This window comes from Gorilla gorilla, chromosome 4, assembly GCF_029281585.2.
Source record: "Gorilla gorilla gorilla isolate KB3781 chromosome 4, NHGRI_mGorGor1-v2.1_pri, whole genome shotgun sequence".
NCBI lineage: Eukaryota > Metazoa > Chordata > Mammalia > Primates > Hominidae > Gorilla > Gorilla gorilla.
In genome coordinates, this window is record NC_073228.2 from 162553599 (window position 1) to 162573692 (window position 20094).

At 39.2% G+C, this 20094-nt stretch overlaps 1 protein-coding gene across 12 annotated transcripts in view; it reads right to left on the bottom strand.

Annotated features, from left to right (window-relative positions):
* EBF1 (EBF transcription factor 1) overlaps positions 1-20094 on the bottom strand; it is a 402659-nt gene that overhangs the window by 31438 nt on the left and 351127 nt on the right. For all 12 annotated transcript variants that reach the window (XM_004042913.5, XM_019028343.4, XM_055387312.2 and 9 more), the window contains exon 11: positions 3639-3727. In XM_004042913.5, the coding sequence (XP_004042961.1) occupies positions 3639-3727 (89 nt within the window). The remainder of the gene's footprint in view (positions 1-3638; positions 3728-20094) is intronic.

Consider the following 20094-nt stretch of genomic DNA (forward strand, 5'->3'; position numbering starts at 1 on the left):
TGATCGACCATGTTCCCCATCCCCTCCACCTCTAAATTATAAGAAAAGTCAACCTTGACCTCAAAGTTGGTCACATGTTCCTCCCCTTCCTGCCAGGATCCAGAGAGAAAGGCGAAACTGTATGAAACAGAACAGAATGCTGTGATTTAAAAACCTTAGCCTGCCCTTTTCTCCCTGTGTATATGAAACAGGAAACCAAAAAACATCTGGGGTTAGCATAATCACAGTATTTTAAATTTGTGTGTACAGCAACTATCACTGATGGTGACTTTCAGGGACAAAATAATTTACAGAGCAGGATTCCGCTTGCTCCTGTTTTCCTATTTGGTAAATGGTAAAGATGTCTGCTGCCCTAGCCTCTCTCGCAGGAGAGACTCCAATAAAACAAAGCACGTCCAAGTTTTTTTGAAAAAGCACATGCCTGTATACAAAGGCATATTATTATGGAAAGCTGTCTGCTTGGTCTTTGGAGCAGTTTCATTTGACAGAATGTGTGGGTGGTTGTATGAATCTAGCTTTGTCTATTCACAAACACATGGGTTTAATAAAGAGGAGTTTGTTTTTTAAGGTGTGTGGTCCATAGCTCACTGAAACACTCCTGTTTGACAAACACTGACCATGATCCTAAGAAAGGCGCAGCCCATTTTTATCCCCCTAACAATGGACAGCAGGAGTATAAATCTCCCAAGTCCACAGGAATACCTTGTGCTGGCTCCATCCGCCACTTCCTGACCCTGCCCTTGAACTCTCGCTCCACTTTAACATTCAAAGCCAAGAGGACAGCCACTCGGCTCTGAGTCACACTGAGAGCTTCCTGGGGTGGGCTCCGGCCAGCCCTTGCACGATCAAGTGGCTAGATGCAAGCTGTGGAGTGTTTCCTTAACACACAAATCCATTGTGTCCTTGATTACTCTTTCCAAACCCAGGAAAAAAGGGCTGGGAATTTTACCATCAGGGACAAAGTGACACGTGCCTATGCTATTTGTTCAACATTTCTGAACATAACATGCAACCATAAAAGTGTTTTCAAAAGTAAGTACACAAAACTCAACCCTAGATTCCCATTTCTCTCCTTTCCTTTCTAATAAGAAAAAGGACTGTCTGGTTTCTGTAGACCTCAACCATTAAACCAGATTTGTCTTCTATTTTTCTTTGAGACAGGGTCTTCTGGCTCTGTCACCCAGGCTGGAGTGCAATGGTGGGTATGTCTCACTGCAGCCTTGACCACCTAGGCTTAAGCAGCCCTTCCACCTCAGCCTCCCAAGTAGCTTGGACTACGTGCACACACCACCATGCCTAGCTAACTTTTTTTTTAGTTTGTAGAGAGAGGGTTTTGTGATGGTACCCAGGCTAGTATCCAATTCCTGGCCTTAAGCAATTCTCCCACCTCTGCTTCCCAAATTGCTGGGATTACCAGCATGAGCCACTGCTCGATAAGTATTTTTAAAGTGGCAACTATGGGCCAGATGCTATGCCAAGGGCACCCATGAGATGACCTCTTTATCCTTACATGATCCCCTATGAGTTAGCATGATTAATTATCCCCATTTTATCGATGAAGAAACTGAGGCACAGAGGAGAAATCACATGTTCAACTGCTCACCAGGATTAGAATTTCCTGCTCTGCAGAGATTGGGTGGAAGAGCTCTCAGAAGCAAGGGTCCCATTCTCACTCAACTGGCAAATCATCATAGCTACCTTTTGTTGGCTGCTAAATAAGTCATTGTAATAAAACTCGAAAAGGTACAACATAGCACCATCCGCATTTAACGGATGAGGACATTGAGGCACAGAGAGGTAAACAATTTTGACCTAGGTTGCATAGCTAGCAAGTGGCCAATGTCTGAATTCCACCTTGTCCAACCTGACTCTCCTCAATACCTCCAGTGGACCCTAGAGATCAAATGGTAAAGCAAGTGCTAAATATAAAGTGAATACAGTGCCCAAATATTCCTCACTGGGAACAATGGGAAGAATCTGGCATTGTACCCCTGCCTTTGTTCTAGCACGAAGACAGCTAAGGCACCTACCATTAGTCAGACTCACATCATTTATATCATCGTGCTATAAAATTACCAGTTGTCCTATAGGAAATGCACGGGACCATGTTCTTGCTAGACAGAGGAACCTAATGGTAAATCTCTCCACAGACCATCTATGCCATGAGTGGAGACTGCTGTTTATTATTATAGTTAGATTATTTAATCTACTAAATAATATTAAATAACCTGTAGATGATTTAATTGCTTACCAAGAATAAATTGGGGTGGAAAAGGAAAGGGAAGGACAGCACTTCAGTGGAAGTGAGGTTGTTGTTGGAAATTGAAGGTTGAAACTGAAGGCATCATCTCTGAAAACTGAAGGTGTTTTTCCCCCAAAGTCAAGATGCAGGACACAGGCCCTTGCTCATCACAGTCCTTCCTCTCCGGAGCAGTTAGCGCTCCTCCTCTCCATGTGCCTCACATCTGTGTAGTGGCCTGAGGGGTGGATTTCTCCCAGACAGGGCCAGTTCTGACAGGTGGCCCTGCCTACAAGGGCAGCCAGCACACAGGTAGGATTTGATGACGAACTGACACTCCAAGGAGGTTCACTGAGCTAAGAAGGATGGCAACTTCACTTTTGCAAGTGTTTTACAAGGATACATAAACCTAGAAATGGCATATCTCTAGACTTACTGTGGCAAGAAAGAGTCCTTGAAACTACTAATTCAATTTAATGTTAATAGTTTTCACTTGTGTAGTAAATGAAGCTTTTTGCTGTCAGTAAACAGTGAATGCAAGCTCAACGAATTCTGTACTTTGAACTTCCTTCGCATTTAACTGCCCTCTCCTCTGAGTCCTCACAGAACGTTGGTTGCACTTTTCTTTAATGTGCTATTATTTTTATGATTAGTTGTGTTTGGGATTCTCTCCCACAAAAAGCCCAAGTTCCTCAGGTACGGGGATGGGGATATCCCAAACATTCACAACAGGTATGCAATAGTCAATAAAGGTCAGTTTCCTTCTTTCTGCACTGGCAATTAATGATGTATTTGTGACATATATGACTCTGTCTTGAATTTTTAATTCCTCTCATATTTGTGCCTATTTTCCCAACCAGGTAGAATGCCTTAGGAGAAGAGAGGTTGTCTTTGCCCAATCTCAAGAGCTACCAATACATTTTGAGCTCTAACTATTCTCCTCTTGCCAGGACTAAGTACGGATCCTTGTAGACAGAAATTTGGTGCTGCTTTTTCTTTTGAGAATTGGTAAGATGTAGCGATTAAGTAGCCCAGACTCTAGGGCCGTGCTGCATAGGTTCAAATCTTGGTTTAGCAATTTACATGCTATGTGACCTTGAGCAAATTATTATTTAATCTGTCTCTGCTTATTTTCTCTTCTAAAATAGGAATGGTAATAGTACCAACATCAGAGCATTGTTGAGAGGATAAAATGGCATAACAGATATAAAAGTAAGCACAGTGTTGCCTGGCACATAAGTGCTTGCTACTTTTATTATTGCTTACCTTACAGCACCAAACACACAAAACACAAAAATATGAGTTGTTTACCTGTGAACTAATTTTTATCAGCAGCAGAGTTTTCTGCAAATCGCTCAAGTCCAAATTTTCAGGAATTACAAAAAGGCAGTATCCTCACCTTTGGCAAACGCTCAGGGTCACCAGGGTGCCGAGGAATGACCTTCTGTAACCTCTGGAAACCATAATCGATGGTGGGTTCATTGAGCGCTGCAATAAAGAAGTCACACAATTAGTACATTTTCAAGAAATAAAGCTGAACATGGCTTGCAACACTAATGGTGTGGAAATAACCAGGAAGTCCAAAGTTTAACTGATACTTTTGAATTGGATCACAAGATGATTGTGTGAATGATCTCTTGGCTAAACTTTCCACCATCTGCTTTATACCACAGTGGGCAGTGACCTGCCCAAAAGAACATTAGGAGTAGGTCTTGAACAGTGTTCCTTTGGCCAAATTCTACACTCCTTACATGATCATAAATAGAAAGTAAAATGGTATTTGATGTGAGGTTTTTAATTCAGTTGCTCAGGTAAAAACACTCAAGGGCTCAAGGGCTTGCCTGGTGGTATCTATACATTGTAAACAGCAGGAGAATTAAAAGTATCTGCTTAACTGCAAAATCCCTAGCGGACCTCAGCTGATACAATATCTCAGCACAGTTAAGCCTGCAAGAGGCTGGTGAGAGTAGAGGAGAGTGAGTAGAAGTGAATCTTCGAGGTATGGAAAGCCAGTGCCACCCTTGAGAGAGTCTGCAAAGGGATGGGTATTGAAAATGCCCTGATTCAAAACTCTCACATCTGAAATGATAGATCCTTTCACCAACATTGATATTATTTGGGACCAGCATCTGTGAAGTACTAGCTTAGAGCAGCCGAGTCTCCAAGAATAATCCTTGAAAACACCAAAAGAAGAGCAAACCTGGAATAACATTTGGAGACAATGGACCTTGCTGTGTGCACATTGACTACACACTCTTCAAAGCATCCTTAAATTAAACACAATATTAAGTGGACTCTGGTCTATCATTTTCAAAATTTCTCCCTGGTATGTGAAATATCTTCAGGCTGTCTCACGTGAAACAGCGGAGATGGAAAACATGGCAGCTCCAGCTCCTATCCATAGCCTCCACATCCCTATATTCTCTAAGTAAGGGGTAGGTGGGTGTTTTTTTAAAATTTCTTTTCTTTTTTAGTATAATCAAAGTGTTCAACTATGTATTTTCTCACATGCTGAATAAAAAAGACAGTCTGTGTAGTTCTGACATTTAGCTATACATTAAAAAACAAGTTGCCACACGCTTTACTTAAAATGCATTTCCATTAACCTAAATTTTAAAAGTAAGATTCATACTAGTACTAACTTTAAAAAACTGTATTAAATTCAAATAGGTCCCAAGGCTAATGGAAGCAATTTGTATACCAACCCAAACTGACTGGCCCACTTTTCAAAATACAGGTATGATAATCTTGTGGTTTTAAAAGGACATTTAAATTGAAAGACTGTGAATTTAGTACATAATTATACCAATAGAACTCTTTAACTTGTCAACTTGTAAATCTAAAAGGCTATCAATCATTTCTAAAGAGGAAATAAACCTTAAAATTCCTTGATTGACAGTGCTTACTTTTTATGAAAGGGAAAAAAAAGGAAAAAAAAAAAGGCTGCATAAAGTGGCCAGAAATCCATTTACAAAAGTACATTGTTTTACATAGGTGAGTAAAAAGCCAATAATTACACCTCCAAAAGACACATAAATCAGAGTAAGTACTTTTTCTTCACTTGTATATTTTAAGTTAGAGTGAACTTTAGGTAACTTTTTATTAGAAAGATTTTTTTCCCCAAATGCAATGCTTATTGAAGTCATTAATAGAGTGGCATTTTCATTTCAGATAATGTAATCATTTTTGCAAATATGAGATTTAGTTAACACTCCCCCCATTTCCAAACAGTAAACTTTCAACCTGTCTCTTGTGGAAATTAACTAAAATTACACCCAGGTGTACCAAATCTTTCTATCTATACTAGTATATGAGTTAAGGCACAATATTTATTATTCCTTCCATTTTATGAATTACTTTCTAAACCCTTGAGAAGAATTCTTTTTTCAAATTAGACTTGTAGAGAAAATGCCATAGAATTCTTTAGGCAGGGAAGCTGTAACTCGTAAAATCCACAGTATTTAATCAAGAGATGCATGAGAGAGACAGGAATGAGCACCAAGGTTTAAGTTATTTATAATATCCACCCCCACCCATAATGCTAATTGCCAACAAAAATGTTTAACCGTAAGTAGTAGCTTTAGACAATTAAATGCATCATTTTAATATCTGAAAACATAATTCAGCATCCTGAAAATTCTAATTCTTGGTTTTACTTTTCAGTCTAAGATACCAGTAAAATTTGAATTGTTGCCCCACCACTTCAGTCATTAGCATAATGAATTCCTATTGTGTCTAGAAATTCATGGTTGTTAATTGCATGACTGTCTGATGTATGCGGGGGAGAGAGATGTTTCTCCGACTATATGGCCAGCTCAGAGGAATGACCGACAATATCAGCAATTAAAAGAACCAATTCAAATATCATATGGAACTAATAGCTAAAGAGCTGAGGAGAAGTCATTCTGCTGTCACAGAGTAATTGAATTAGACATATTAAACTCATTATTCAAAGAAAAATAAGGATTTACTCCATGGACGTATACTATGAGAGAGGAAATATTTAAATAGTAAGGCAAGGGCTTTTAACTTATGTCCCATGTCTCTATGATTTGCTGTCTGTTCATAATTTTAAACAAGTTAACCTGCCCTCAATACAGGTATTGAATATTACAATGGAATTGTCCAGTGCTGCAGACAAAGCTAACATTAAAGATGCTAGACAAAGTTCACTGTCCTAAATCCAAAGGAACCTGATGATTTATCTGATTGCATTGACTAGAGAAAAAAAAGTAAACCAATTACTGAGTGTGGGGGAGCCATCTGACAAAGACTGTTATTTTAACTGCCCCCACAAAAAAATATATTAAACATCTGGGAAGTGGGGGATGGTTCATTTAAGGCACCCACATGGAATAGAATATGATGCCATCCTCAAAAGCAATGTCATAGGAAAAAATATTTACTGATATATTGCTTGGTTAAAAAGTAGATTACAGGAGCATGTGTACAATATAGTTACTTTTTTTAAACAAACATATATAGAATAAAGAAAATATGTCTGTGTATAAACTGCCAAATAGTAGTTGTTTCTAAGTAGCGGGTCTTAAAGTGCTTTTCTTCCTGTTCTTTTTGCTGTGAATTTTCTACATTTTCCACAATGAACATATATTACTTATATAATCAGAGAAAAAGGTTAAGAGCAAGAGATTGTTGCTGAGATGGAATTTGACCTGCTTGTATAAAGTAATGACATAAGAAACTATGCTTTAAGAGGGGTCTGTATACCCTTTAATAACCTTGCATAGGTTATTACAGACCATAAGAAAAATAAGTAGTATACTTTTGGCCAGTTGTATAAATATGTGACTATTCATAAACTCTCTGAAAATCAACAGAGAGGGTAACAGGGAGGAATCATAAAGAATGGTATATTTATTTCATCAGTGGGGGTAGTCATACCTTAGGGACATACATCTACTCTGCAAGAATGTAATATAAAGTTAATCCTTCAACAAAGTGACCTCATTGTACTCAAGCGCAGGGCTCAGGAGGCACCAGAAGAAATAGGACTAACCAATTTTTTTTCCCCTCAAACTTGGGACAATTCTGAGAATCTGGTAGAGCAAGAAAAAAAAAACTTAATTGGACACAATTAACCACAAATAAAGAAGCATGAGCATCTTAGATTGAAAAAAGAAAAACAGATGAAGCTGTAAACTGCAAGAGGAATGGAATGATGAGAACAGCTTGTGTGGCCCTGCTTCCAAATACCCAGTCCACACACTCTGAAAAGGGTTTGAGAGGGTGTCACCCTAAACCAGTTAGGTTTAGAAGAATCCATTATCCCAAATAGAAAAGCCTCAATGTTTATACCATGAGAATAAAATGGGGCCAATGTATGCATTTTAAAAATTCCAAAAGACATTAAATTATCCATTTATTCAGTAATCATTTTTAGTGCTTACCATATGCTCAAGAAGAGGTGGTGGCATTCGTAGGAATGAACTGTTTAGTGTCACAACATCATAAGCCCTTTAAAACAAACTTTCCGAAAGGTACACATAATCCAACCCCCACAGACACATGAAATCCTCTACTTGCAGAGCTGGGATGCAGCTCAGCATCTCAGCATCTCACAGCCAGGTCCTCCTTATAGTCACCTCCTCTGCTCCTCTTTCTGACAAAGTCTAGGGTCACGATACACTTAATGGGGATACATTAATTTAAAGAACAATCAGGCTATTGAGGGGCCACAGCAATTGAATTCAAGCTGTCTTCCACTGACCCCTTCAAACTCATTTACTGGTAGAAAGATATTTACTGAACCCGCATAGTAGGACTTCATGGAGTTGTGTACAGCTTATGGAGGGGTACATCTGAAGCGTTCCTGTAAATGCATAAAAAGCAAAATCAAATGCTCCCAAACAGGAGAGCAAGCTTGCAGGGCAAATGTCTCAGCTGAGATTTGAGAAGGATCCCCTCACCCACAGCTATGATGTGATACTGGGGAATGGATATTGGTGGGATGTATCTGTTGTATGCACCAGGATGCCATTTGAACTGTACCAACATTACTACTTTTGAAAAAAAAGTTTATGAAATGGTTAAAAAAATCAAACTGTTTTATTCTGGCTTTATGTTGGGACTGCTTATAGAGGGCTTTAGGTTCCTTCCGGATCTCATCATCTCAGAGTCCCCTAAAGGAAACCAGCAACTTTCTATTCCAACTGGTCTCTCAGCCTTTCTCTTTATGGGCTTCAACCCAGGTGGTGGTCAAGACAGAACAGCTCTGGTTCTACAAAGCTATAATCTCTAATGTCCAAATGTGCATGCAGCATGAAATGCTATATGCAAAGAAAATCGAGATAACACAACTAGTTTTTATGCACTCATACTAATCACAAGCTTCAAAAATTCAATTGAAAACTCATAATAATGAGTGAATTCTAACCAAATATATATGTGGCCTTTTCATGCCTATAGTCTCTTTTTCTTTTTAAAAGAAATCCACTTCACAAACACATCAAATAAAGGAAATTCTCTGTAAGGGGGTATATTTGCAAATTAAAATCATATAGTCAAGCCAGATGCATTCTCAGTTATGAAAAATGATTTTTCTTTTTGGAGTTTCCTTTTAAAGAAGCCACTCCTCCGTCCCCCTTAACTTCTTGAATACTTATTCCTGGAAACAATGGAAATGAGAGGCTGCAGAGTTCTGTTCAGAAACACCAGGGGAAAAGTGCTTTGGGTGCCATTCCAACACTGGCTCACAGAATTCCCTGCTTTTATAGCTCAGCGACTCACTGCCGTGCTTTCACATATTTCTGGGTTTTAATTTCCTTTTTTTAATGGTTGTGTGACATGATGTCATTTTGACTGGAAATAAAAAGAAATGCAGATATTAGGAAGGCAATATTAATATTCTATTGCCATTTAATGTCCAAACAAATATCTAGACTCTATGCCAAGTAATAAATAAAACCTCATAGCAGAGGCAATGATAAAACTAGCACCTGGGTCTCCAAGCTTCCCTGGTGACTACTCTATATTTGAACTAAAGGAGTAACAGCAGAGCATTTCCCTCCAAGGCAGATCCATTCTGGGCATGAGAGTTATTACATATGTGTTAGAGTCTTTTTGTTCCATAATGGCCCCATTTTTCCCTCAGTCACTAAATTAACAACCAGAGGTAAACAATAAAACAGCAAGTTATCTTCACAAATCTATCTTTAAGACTGAGTTTAAAATATACAAACCGAAAAATCAACCAGAAACCTGAACAAGGCCAGAAATATTGTTCACGAGGAAATTTGTTGCATTTCCAGCCATTTGGATATTTCATTACCTGCCTAGATATTTGATGCACAAACGGCACACCAGGTCACCTCTTCCGTGGGAGCGATACACTTCCTAAGAAACCTAACACCAAATTCCTTGCAAGTGAGCTCCTGCTTTCCCGTGAAATGCTTTTACAGCCTGGTGCCCCTGCCTCGGAGAGAGCGAGGCTCAGGAGGGCTTCAGGGAAGGACTCCTGGAACCACAGAAAACTGTAACTTTCTGCAACAAGAAGGGTGTCAAGACGAAGCCAGCATAGGCAGAATTAACCAATAGAGAAGCCAGAGGAAAATTTCCAAACTGCCTTTGAACACGCCCTGATTTTTTTTTTTTTTTTTTTTTTTTTTTTTGAGACGGAGTCTTGCTCCGTCGCCCAGGCTGGAGTGCAGTGGCGCGATCTCGGCTCGCTGCAAACTCCGCCTCCCGGGTTCATGCCATTCTCCTGCCTCAGCCTCCCGAGTAGCTGGGACTACAGGCGCCCACCACCACGCCCAGCTAATTTTTTTGTATTTTTAATAGAGACGGGGTTTCACCGTGTTAGACAGGATGGTCTCGATCTCCTGACCTCGTGATCCGCCCGCTTCGGCCTCCCAAAGTGCTGGGATTACAACCGTGAGCCACCGCGTCCGATAGCCCTGATGTCTTATTTGTAGTCTTCAGGTCTCTTGATGTGTGACAACAACTTTGAGATTCAAAAATCAAGCAAAGGAAGCAATGCCTCTCTCTACCACAGGCACAATCAGAGGTATTAGGTGCCTTGAGTGGTTATGTCCTTTTTACAAAGAGTGCAGCCAGGGCAACATGCAAAGCAAAGGCTGAAGACAGAAGGTCAACTGAAAAGCAAAGAGCCTAGGAGGATGAAACAAAGCAGGGGCACTCGGAGGAAGACTGATGAGGGAAGATCCTCAGGACTGTAGCTTGGAATGCAAAGAACTTGCATATGTTTGGAAATTAACAATTCTTGGAGAAGTAAAAGCAATCAAGAAGAGGAACAAAGAATTAAGAGACTTGCTTTTGTTTTTCAAAATGAAATCACCTTACTGTTTTTCTAAATCTAAAAGTAATGTTAACATAATTATTATATAAAAAATAGTTTAAAGGCGGGAAACCCCCATAATATCCCCATTCATGTAGAAGCATGATTGATATTTTAGTATGTATGCTTCCAAACATTTTCACAATACTGTTTTATAAAAATATAGATTATATACAGGCTTATACCTATCTCTTTCTTTTTGATGTTTGTAGCTTACCGTATTATACAGATAGACATAATTTATGTAACAAATCCTCTACTAACTGGAATGTAGGGTTTTCTTCCCAAAATTTTCACTGACTTAAGAAGCATTTATAATAAGCACTTCTCAGGATAAAAGAATACGCACATTTCAAGTCTTTCAGTATACATATTTCCTAACTATCCTTCATAAAATTTATGCCAATTTACATTTTGACAGGTTACTTTCAAAGGCATCTGCAAAAGAAAACTAATTTTTAAGATTTTGCATCTTGAACTCAATTATTCTCTAAGTTATAAGGACCTCTGAAGATTGTAGGTGTTAACAGTCACAATGCTTCCTTGTAGAGGTGCCATTTTAAACATACCCTGAGGTCATATAAGACTCTTTTTCCAGTAATAACAAAGTGCTTTCTAGAAATTATCTCCTTGGTTCCTACAATATGCCCTTGACGTAAATGTTAAAAATTACTCCTAATTCAAAGGTGGGAAACTGAGGCACAGAAAGAGTTGGTTGCATAAATTAGCACAGAAGCCTCATTGTTTATATTTTTGTAGTCCTTTATTATTCCAAGATGACTATTTTATGTTAATATTGATGAACCTCAATTTGCCGCACATTAACAAGTCCTGATACCAAATCAATTAAACTGCTGTTTTTTGTTTTTGTTTTTACTAAATATCCGTGAAACAAAATCCCAGCACTAACAGGAATCTCTGTGCCTAGGCTCCTGACATTTTACACATGAACAAGCCATTTGGTGGCCTGATTTTTATTATGTAAGGCTCACCATGTCAACTAACACAAACCTTTTGGGGAGGCCACCCTAGTATTTTAAATTTGCCCCCAAATGCTCAAGAAACTGTTTTCTGTCCATCAGGTTCTTCTTATTGGTCTAAGCCTACAAGGAGCTCTCAAATGCTGATTTGACTTTAGACAGAAAGAGACACAAACGCTGTCTCTGAGATACATTAAACCAATTTATACTACAACCGGTTGGCATTTTCTAGATGTGTGGTGAGAAGTTACTGGCAGAAGTGGAGCATCTCTTCATGAACAGACCCCTTTCTTGCCCTGGAGGGCTATACTCTGTCTAAAATGGGAAGTAGGTGAACCTCCAATAATTGGGAGAAACTGTATTGCTCTCTAAGTGTACTACAGTTGATGAGAAAAGCTGCCCCTGTTACTGTGTTTAAAGTGCTCTGAACAGCATGGCCGTCCGGGAGCCTTAATTTAGATTCCCAAATTTGATCCAACTTTGAAACTAAAATTAAATCCCTTGAGCAAACAGAAGTTGAATGTACACAATTTTTTTTTTGACCTTTCAATCTTTTTCATTTTGGGTGTTTTTTAAATTTGGATCATTCACGATTAGGTTTCAAAGCCAAATTTGCTCCTTTAAATGAGAAGAGAAGAATAATTTCCACTTTGTAATGGATGATGGCGTTTAAATATTGGAGACCAACATATTCTGTCTTTCTTAACATTTAAGGATACGTCCATAATTCTCTTCCCTACTGGCATAGTTTCTGATATAACAAGAGTAATATTACTTCTATAATTGTTCTTCAGATTTCTTCCCAAAGAGTTTTGACATTAGCTGTTATCAAGGGGGTAAAATCACCCAGCCTGTCTGATAAACATGTTTTCTTATATCCCCACCCCAGCAAGTGCTGTGACACTATACTTTTATCACCCCGTGTGTGTTCAGAATGAGCTTAGAACAGCAATTGCCGGGAATAGGCAGGCGATAAACCGCATTGATTTAACACATCTTGTTTTCAATCATGCTTGGATTTTCTGAGCACGCATTTTTCCTGTACTCTGGCTTGTAGCTTTTATCTGACGAGCTGATCCCTTTTCAGTGGAAAATGAAAAGGTCGCACAATAAGACACGGTTTACTGGAACTTGAACACGCACCAGGGAAAGTATTTTAGATAAATACTGTCAGACATAGTGGAGCTGAATTTCAACAACACAATTGCTAAACAACAATACTTATTACTCTCCTAGAACAAGCCTACCAGTGACTTATGGCTCTCAGCAGGGGACAGCACCGAGTCAGGCTCCAAGGCGAAGAAACACTTCCCTGAGCCTTGTGCTAACCAAATGCGGAGTTCTGGGCTGAAGTCCTACTTGTGATTGTTAATATCATGGTTTTATGAGACAACTCAGAAAATGACTCCCACTGTTCACAGAGTCGTTTCCTCCAAACCAGTGGACAGGTTTCAGAAGAGTTGTAATGAAGTTATAACAGAGCTCTGCAGACAGTCAGACTGGAAAGGAAAAAAAACAAATCCCAAGAATGGTGATAAAAAAGTGACTCCAAATCATCCACTAATTCCACTAATAAGACAGGAAAGTACTTGTAACTGGAAGATATTAGAAGATTAAGTGATTATTTGGTAACATTTTAATGGAATTACAGAGAACTTACAACAAGTATGCCATGCAGCGAGCTACAGTGGCCTTGCAGATAAGCCTGGAAGTTTTTATCAGCCAAAGCTCCAACTTAAATAGCATCTTGATTTAAAAATAAATGAAGTCAGGCTTCTTCAGTATTGACCTAACCTAAATGATTATTTTTGCTGAGCATCTTGATCCTAAGAAGTCTCCTCCCCCTGACTATTATACTCTAGAACACTTTTAACACACATTTTGCTTATACATTTATTGTCTACTTCAGAGCTCCTCAAACTTTCTCTGTTCACAGTACCCTGAGTATCTCAGCAATCCCTTCAAAGCATCCCTAAGCCAAAAGCAATGCCCAACAATTCTGTTTATTAACTACTTAGATGCGAACAGCTTAAACTTTATGTTCCAGCAACTTAGTAGGACATACATATTTGACAAAAACTATATAAAGAAATGGACAAAAAATATAACATTTTATTTCATTTTAAAATAATCACAATTTACTAGTGAAACATGTGTTCCTGGTGGGCACCACACAACTTTGCACACCTCAGAATCACACTAAACACAGCCACCTTCATTTTTGATTCCATATTGGTTTTCACGTGGCACTTTTTTTTTAACCACAGTAAATGCTGAAAACCAACTTTGCAAAGATATGACACCATCAAAAGGATGCACTGTAAGGCTGGGCACAGTGGCTCACACCTGTAATCCTGCACATTGGGAGGCTGAGGCAGAAGGATAGCTGCAGCCCAGGAGTTTGAAACCAGCCTGGTCAATATAGTGAGACCTCGTCTCTACAGAAGATTAAAAAATTAGCCAAGCATGGTGGTATATGACTGTGGTTCCAGCTACTCGGGAGGCTGAAGTGGGAGAACAGCTTGAGCTGGGGAGTTCCAAGCCACAGTGAGCCATGATTTCACTACTGCCCTCCAGCCTGGGTGACAGAGCAAGACCCTGTCTTTAAAAAAAAAAAAAAAAAAAAAAAAAGCAGTATAATGTAATATTGAGTTTTGAACTGCCTTAAACTGGTAGTTTATACAGTATCTGATGTACTTGAAGTATCACTGTTTCCCTCAAGTTTGAAATATCTCATAGCATCCTATTAAGTTTGTAGGGACACCTTGGTCGATAAGTTTAGAAAACATGGATTCACTCAGAAGCATAATATTAATTAAATGCTAAGTGCCACAATGAATTACATTCATTCATGTGTATCTTGTCTTCTTTTAATAATTACAACAGCAGCAACAGCAGCTCACACTTCCTAAGGACTTACTGTGTGCCAAGCACTTTATATGGATTAACCTATCCTTCACAACAACTCTATAAGGAGGTACTATCATTATTCCCATTAGACACAGAAGAAAACGGAGGCTTGGAGAGTTAAGACTTTGCCTAAATCCACCGAGCTAATGAAAGTAGGGGCTGGGACTCAAACCCAGGCAGTCTGCCTCGAGAGCCCTACTCTGAACCTGTTCATTAGAGCAGCAAGTTAGGCCAACCAAGGGCTCCTCAGAGCAGATCTCTAATAATTTTGGCTTCCAGGACTTTTGTGATACTGTTTTTGCTCTTCATGTATCCTTCTATCTACAATCTGTTTTAGTCCTTTCCTTTGTCTCAATTTATATTCCATGAAAACACTCCAGAACCCATTTGACTTCCATTTTCCTAATAACACATTCTTCCTCCCTTTGTCCCAACCGTCTTGGAGTAAGACTCAGCTAGACTGCAGCCAGGCTACATAATTGACAGGATATATGTTCCTTTTGGAAAAGTCACTTACATTCTTTAAGTATTCCTCAACTGTAAAGTGAAGATTTAATGTGCTATTATTTGTACAGTGATTAGCACATAAATACTCAATAGGCAGTTGTTATTACTATTAATAGAATATAGGCCATGTGCTAGAAACAGGGGCAGGTGCAATGAATACAGGACTAATTAAACGTATTTACATATTCCCCATTCTCAAGGAACTCCAGAGTCTAGAGGGGCAGAAAGACACAAACAGAATTCTAAAACAGCGTGGCAAATACAACAGCAGGAAGATGTGGGGTTCTAGAACAGCGGGTGTGTTACACTTGTCCCTGGGACTCAACCTTCCCCCTCTCCTTTATGCTAACTTGGAATTACAGTTCAAAAAATTCTGCCACCTCTGGTTCTCAAATATTACTCTGAAAATGAGCTCCATCTGGAGTAGGACACAACCATTTTAAAACAATGTAAGTTGTGTGAACAAAGGAGAAAAAAATAGGAGACACCTAATTAAGACAGGATTCATTTCCAGACTTGGGGTGTTTTATACTGTTTAATTAATTAAATAAAATTGCAGGTTTGCTGTATACAAGGCCCCATGCTTAAGAAGATGAAAAGAAAAAGATGTACAACATGCAAGTCCAGTGCCCTGTGAGTCCCCAGCTGGAAATGATTGATTCCATTTGAAAAACTCTTCTAGGCACTGTGCCATACCCTTGAGAAGAACATGGTCCAGTGGGGAGACAGACCTATAATTGACTACCCAAAAATATACAAAACTGTAGCATTATTAATGTACACTGCACAAAAGGAGGAAAAAATTAATTCTCTGTAGTAGAGTCAGGGAAATACTTAGCTCAAATATCTGAGTTGGGTATGGAAAGATAAATAGGATTTTTCTACGGAAAAGGACAGGAAAAGCATTCCAGGCAATAGGAACAGAAAGAGCAAAGGGAGTTATACAAAAGATGTGTTCAAGTAGGGTTGGATGTTCCAGTTTGGGCAGAGTACAGCTTAACATGTTGAGAGTGAGGTGTTAAAGATTAACCATAAGTAACAGTATTGGCCTTGGTGCCTTGCTAAGAGCAGGCAGACAGCAAGGAGTCATTTAAGATTTTCCAGATCGTAGGAGCAACACGATGTGATCAACATTTTAAAGAGCCATAGAAGTAAAATGAAGGCTGGCTCTTAAAGGCAGCATTATTGTAATAATCCAAATGGAAAATAAAAGACCAGCTAATGATGGGGTGGTCATGGAGGAAAAAGTAGATTTCAGAGATATTTTAGAATAAAATCTACATGAATTCAGTAATATGCCAGATGTAAGGCGATACGAAGAATGGGGGATGGCTGACATTTCTAATTTATCTGACAGAGTGGAAACAGTGGCCATTTAGCAGAAAGAAAACTATATACAGGAGGAAAAAAAAATCATGAGTTCAATTTCAGACATGCTGGAATTTAGGTGCCAGAAGAACATCTAGGTAAAAATATTTAGTAGACAGTCGAGAATAAAGAACAGAAGCTCAGACTGGGCACGGTGGCTCATGCCTGCAATCCCAGCCCTTTGGGAGGCTAAGGTGGGTGGATCACTTGAGGCCAGGAGTTCAAGACCAGCCTGGCTAACATGGTGAAACCCCGTCTCTACTAAAAATACAAAAATCAGCCAGGTGTGGTAGTGCATACTTGTAGTCCCAGCTACTTGGGAGGCTGAGGCAGGAGAATCGCTTGAATCTGGGAGGTGGAGGTTGCAGTGAGCACTGCAGCCTGGGTGACAAAGTGAGACACTGTCAAAAAAAAAAAAAAAAAAAAAGAACAGAAGCTTAGGAAAAAGATCAGTGATGGAGTTAATTCTATCAGGAACACCAATATATAGGTAATAGCAAAAACTACATGTGAAAAGAGAACCCAGGACAGACAGTACCGGAAACACAAGCAGGTAAGGAATGGTTAGAGAGAGACTGAGAGACAAAACAGGACAAATGCAGGTCAAAAAGGCAGAAAGAATACCAGGAGAGAATAGTATCACCGAAACGAGGAACTCAAAATATAAGGTGTTATCAACACCATCTAGTGCAGTCAAGCAACCAACCAGGAGAGGTCTGAGGAGAGGTTGTAAATGTAAGCAAATTTGTAAATTAGTATATTAGGAAGTTGTAAATGTTATACTAAGATCATTAGCATAAATGGCACACACAGTTTCAGACAACTTGTGGATGCTTTAACCCTAAAGTTCTGGTTTTCTTCAGTCTCACTCTATAACTCCCAGTAAAAAGATATGAACCTAAATGAGCAAGTGAGGTTGGCAAACTTGTTTGCCCAATTGTAGCTTAGCTTATCATAAGAGCCATACAAGAAAGCGTGGAGGACACTCAGTCCCAGATCAGTCCCCAGTCCTAAAGAAAACTGTAGAACTTCAGGTGCCTCAAGGCAAAAGCTGTCGCATTCACCGGGAACAGCTATGATGATAAACCTTGAGCTGACTTTTAGATTTGGTTAATTCCTGTTAGTATATTTGGAGCAGTGAAGATGAGGGGATTTCCATGGTTCTTGATGTTTTCTGCTCACACTCTTAATGCCTGTCTTTTAAGAAGTGGATTGAACTAAGTTAATGACTTAAGGTACCCAATGAAGTTCTACTTCTTCTAATCTACCCTAGATTTGGACTTGTGATCTGTCTCCTCGCCACAAAATATTGACAAAATATAGTGTATCATAACTAGAATTTAATCTTCCCCTTTGGATGTTGGTGGTCTTAATATTGGTCCCCAGCGTCTTACAATCAATAGATGTTTAGTTAAGCAGTTCACTTGTTTTGGAGTAACAGTTATTGTGTGGGCAATGGGTATGTGGCCACTTCCGCAATAACCCCGGGTCTCCTGACAGAGTGAACATTACAATCACATATTTGTTGCTATTAGCTCGTGAGATGGTGGAAACCAATTTTGAAAAGCAAGTAATAAAGCACCACATAAAAAATAATGGTGTAATTACTTCTTGGTCAGGTAATACCTACTGTGACGATAAAAACCAAAGGGAACACCAAGCATCAAAAGTGGGTTTGCTGTAAATTTGACACTGGTTCTGACCTTCAGCAAGGAAAAGGTTTGAACCCACCCACCTAAGCCAGGTACACAGAAGACTCTTTGTGTCATGTATCTTTACCAAGTCTCTGTGTAAAAGCATTTTAGTGAATTTATCTCATTAGTGCCTACATCAGTTCTCAAGAGCTGAAGAGACTAGACCAGTCACTACATTACTGACCCAAAGGCTTTCATAATCTCATTTGAATTTAGGCCCCAAAGAAAGGGGTCTGGTAACTGCATTAGAAAGAAATTGCCATGTGGACATAATTTGTTGTCTAAATGTAGAGGACAAAGAGGGAGGGTGGGGGTTCTAATTGGAATATGGACCACACTGTCCAGGAGAAAGTGAAAATAATGTTGGCTGTTGCTGTTGATCTATAAGCAAACACCCTGGTAATCCACTAACCTAAGCGGAAGAAACCAATCAGCCTCCACCTTCAGGCTCTGATTCTTTCTTTCACATGCCATCCCAAGTGCTAGAGAGGCTTTCCTAATTCCCACGGAATAATGTGGGTGAGTGTAGGGAGTGAAAGAGAGGCTTAGCCAAAGTTATGCCCTGAACTTTTAAGGATAGGATAGCACAGTCCATGTTTCAGGACATCATGGTTAAGTTTTTATTACTACTGCTTTGGGTTATTTCCAGCTTGGGGGAAGACTCATGGTTAATATTTCTGTTTAGCTTGTCTGAGAGCTGCAAATGGTTCTCCTAAGGTACATGCATCATTAGAAGACTTTATGACAGGACGCCGTTAGAGCATAGCATTTGTCACAGCACAAGATGAAGCAAAAGTAGGTTAGCTTTTCCTAATAAAAGTGACAACTGGTTAAATTCTTAATAACAGCAAATTTAATGGAGATAATGAGAACTCTTATACCCAGAAGGTTGGTTAGAAATCAGTACAAGCTTTCTGGAGGGCAAACTGGCTATTTTGGGTGGGGAGGATGAAAGAATTTTAAGCTTAGAGACTGGATCTGTATTAAGTTCAGAGGCATCCCCAAAAGTAGGCCCAGTGACCACATAAACTATTTTTCCAAGTGGGCAAAGGCCTTTAGAAATGCCATCTAATGTTACCAGAAGCCCTTGTTCTTGCTAAGATTCCTCTGGACCTCTTTTTCCTTCTAACTGGAATTAAGAGACTGAAGTTCCCCAAACTGAATCTTGCATTTCTCTCTATATTGATGGGTGGAATGGACCTGCTTAAAACCAACAAGGAAAAAAAAAGTGACCTTCCTTCTATACTCTCTCTATAATCTTCCTGCTCCTATTGAAGCCTGGTGAATTTAAAGGAAATAAAAATACATATTTAGCTCCATCTGTGGAATTCACTTTGCCTGAAACCAATATGTGAGATATTGTTGCTGGCTTTTTCAGAGGGCTGGGACATATCTACAGGAGCAGAGATCGGCTTGATAAACTGCTGACCTATTCTCAAATGGAAAATTTTTGTGATTATATTGGGACAATAGGTATTGTGACCCTTTAAGGACAAAATCAAATATACTGGATTGCATTTTTCAAAAGCTACCAAAACAACTTTTAGATACAAATACATTCTTCTAAGTCTCCCTTCTAACTCTAGATTTAACAGCGTGATCTTGATGTGGTCAGGTAGAGAGGGGCAAAGGCACATCTACTCAATCAACTTCAGAACTTTATTACTGCAAAAATCTTCCTTCAGCAAACACAACCAGGCTTGGAAAGCCTAAGTGACCAGTGTAAGATCAACAGCTAGTCAACAGCTGAATCACAACTAAAACTCAAATGTTGGAGCCGAACCAACCCCAGGTCCTCAGTATCATTCCTCCATGTAAGCGTGACTTAAAATAAATAGGATCATTTGTTGAGAAGCGGTTCTGAGCATTTCACTTTTGCGTGCTTATTTTTTTCCTTTGGATACCCCAAAAGGTAGGTATTCCTATTTCACAGATGAGAAAACTGCGGCTGCTAGTCTTGGGTGAAGGATTGGTAGGCAAAGAAATGAAATGTGATTGAATTGCACCTATGGAAAAAGACAACATCAAATCTGTCATTCAGATGACATCTTCATATACATGATCTATCTCCTATTACTGCTG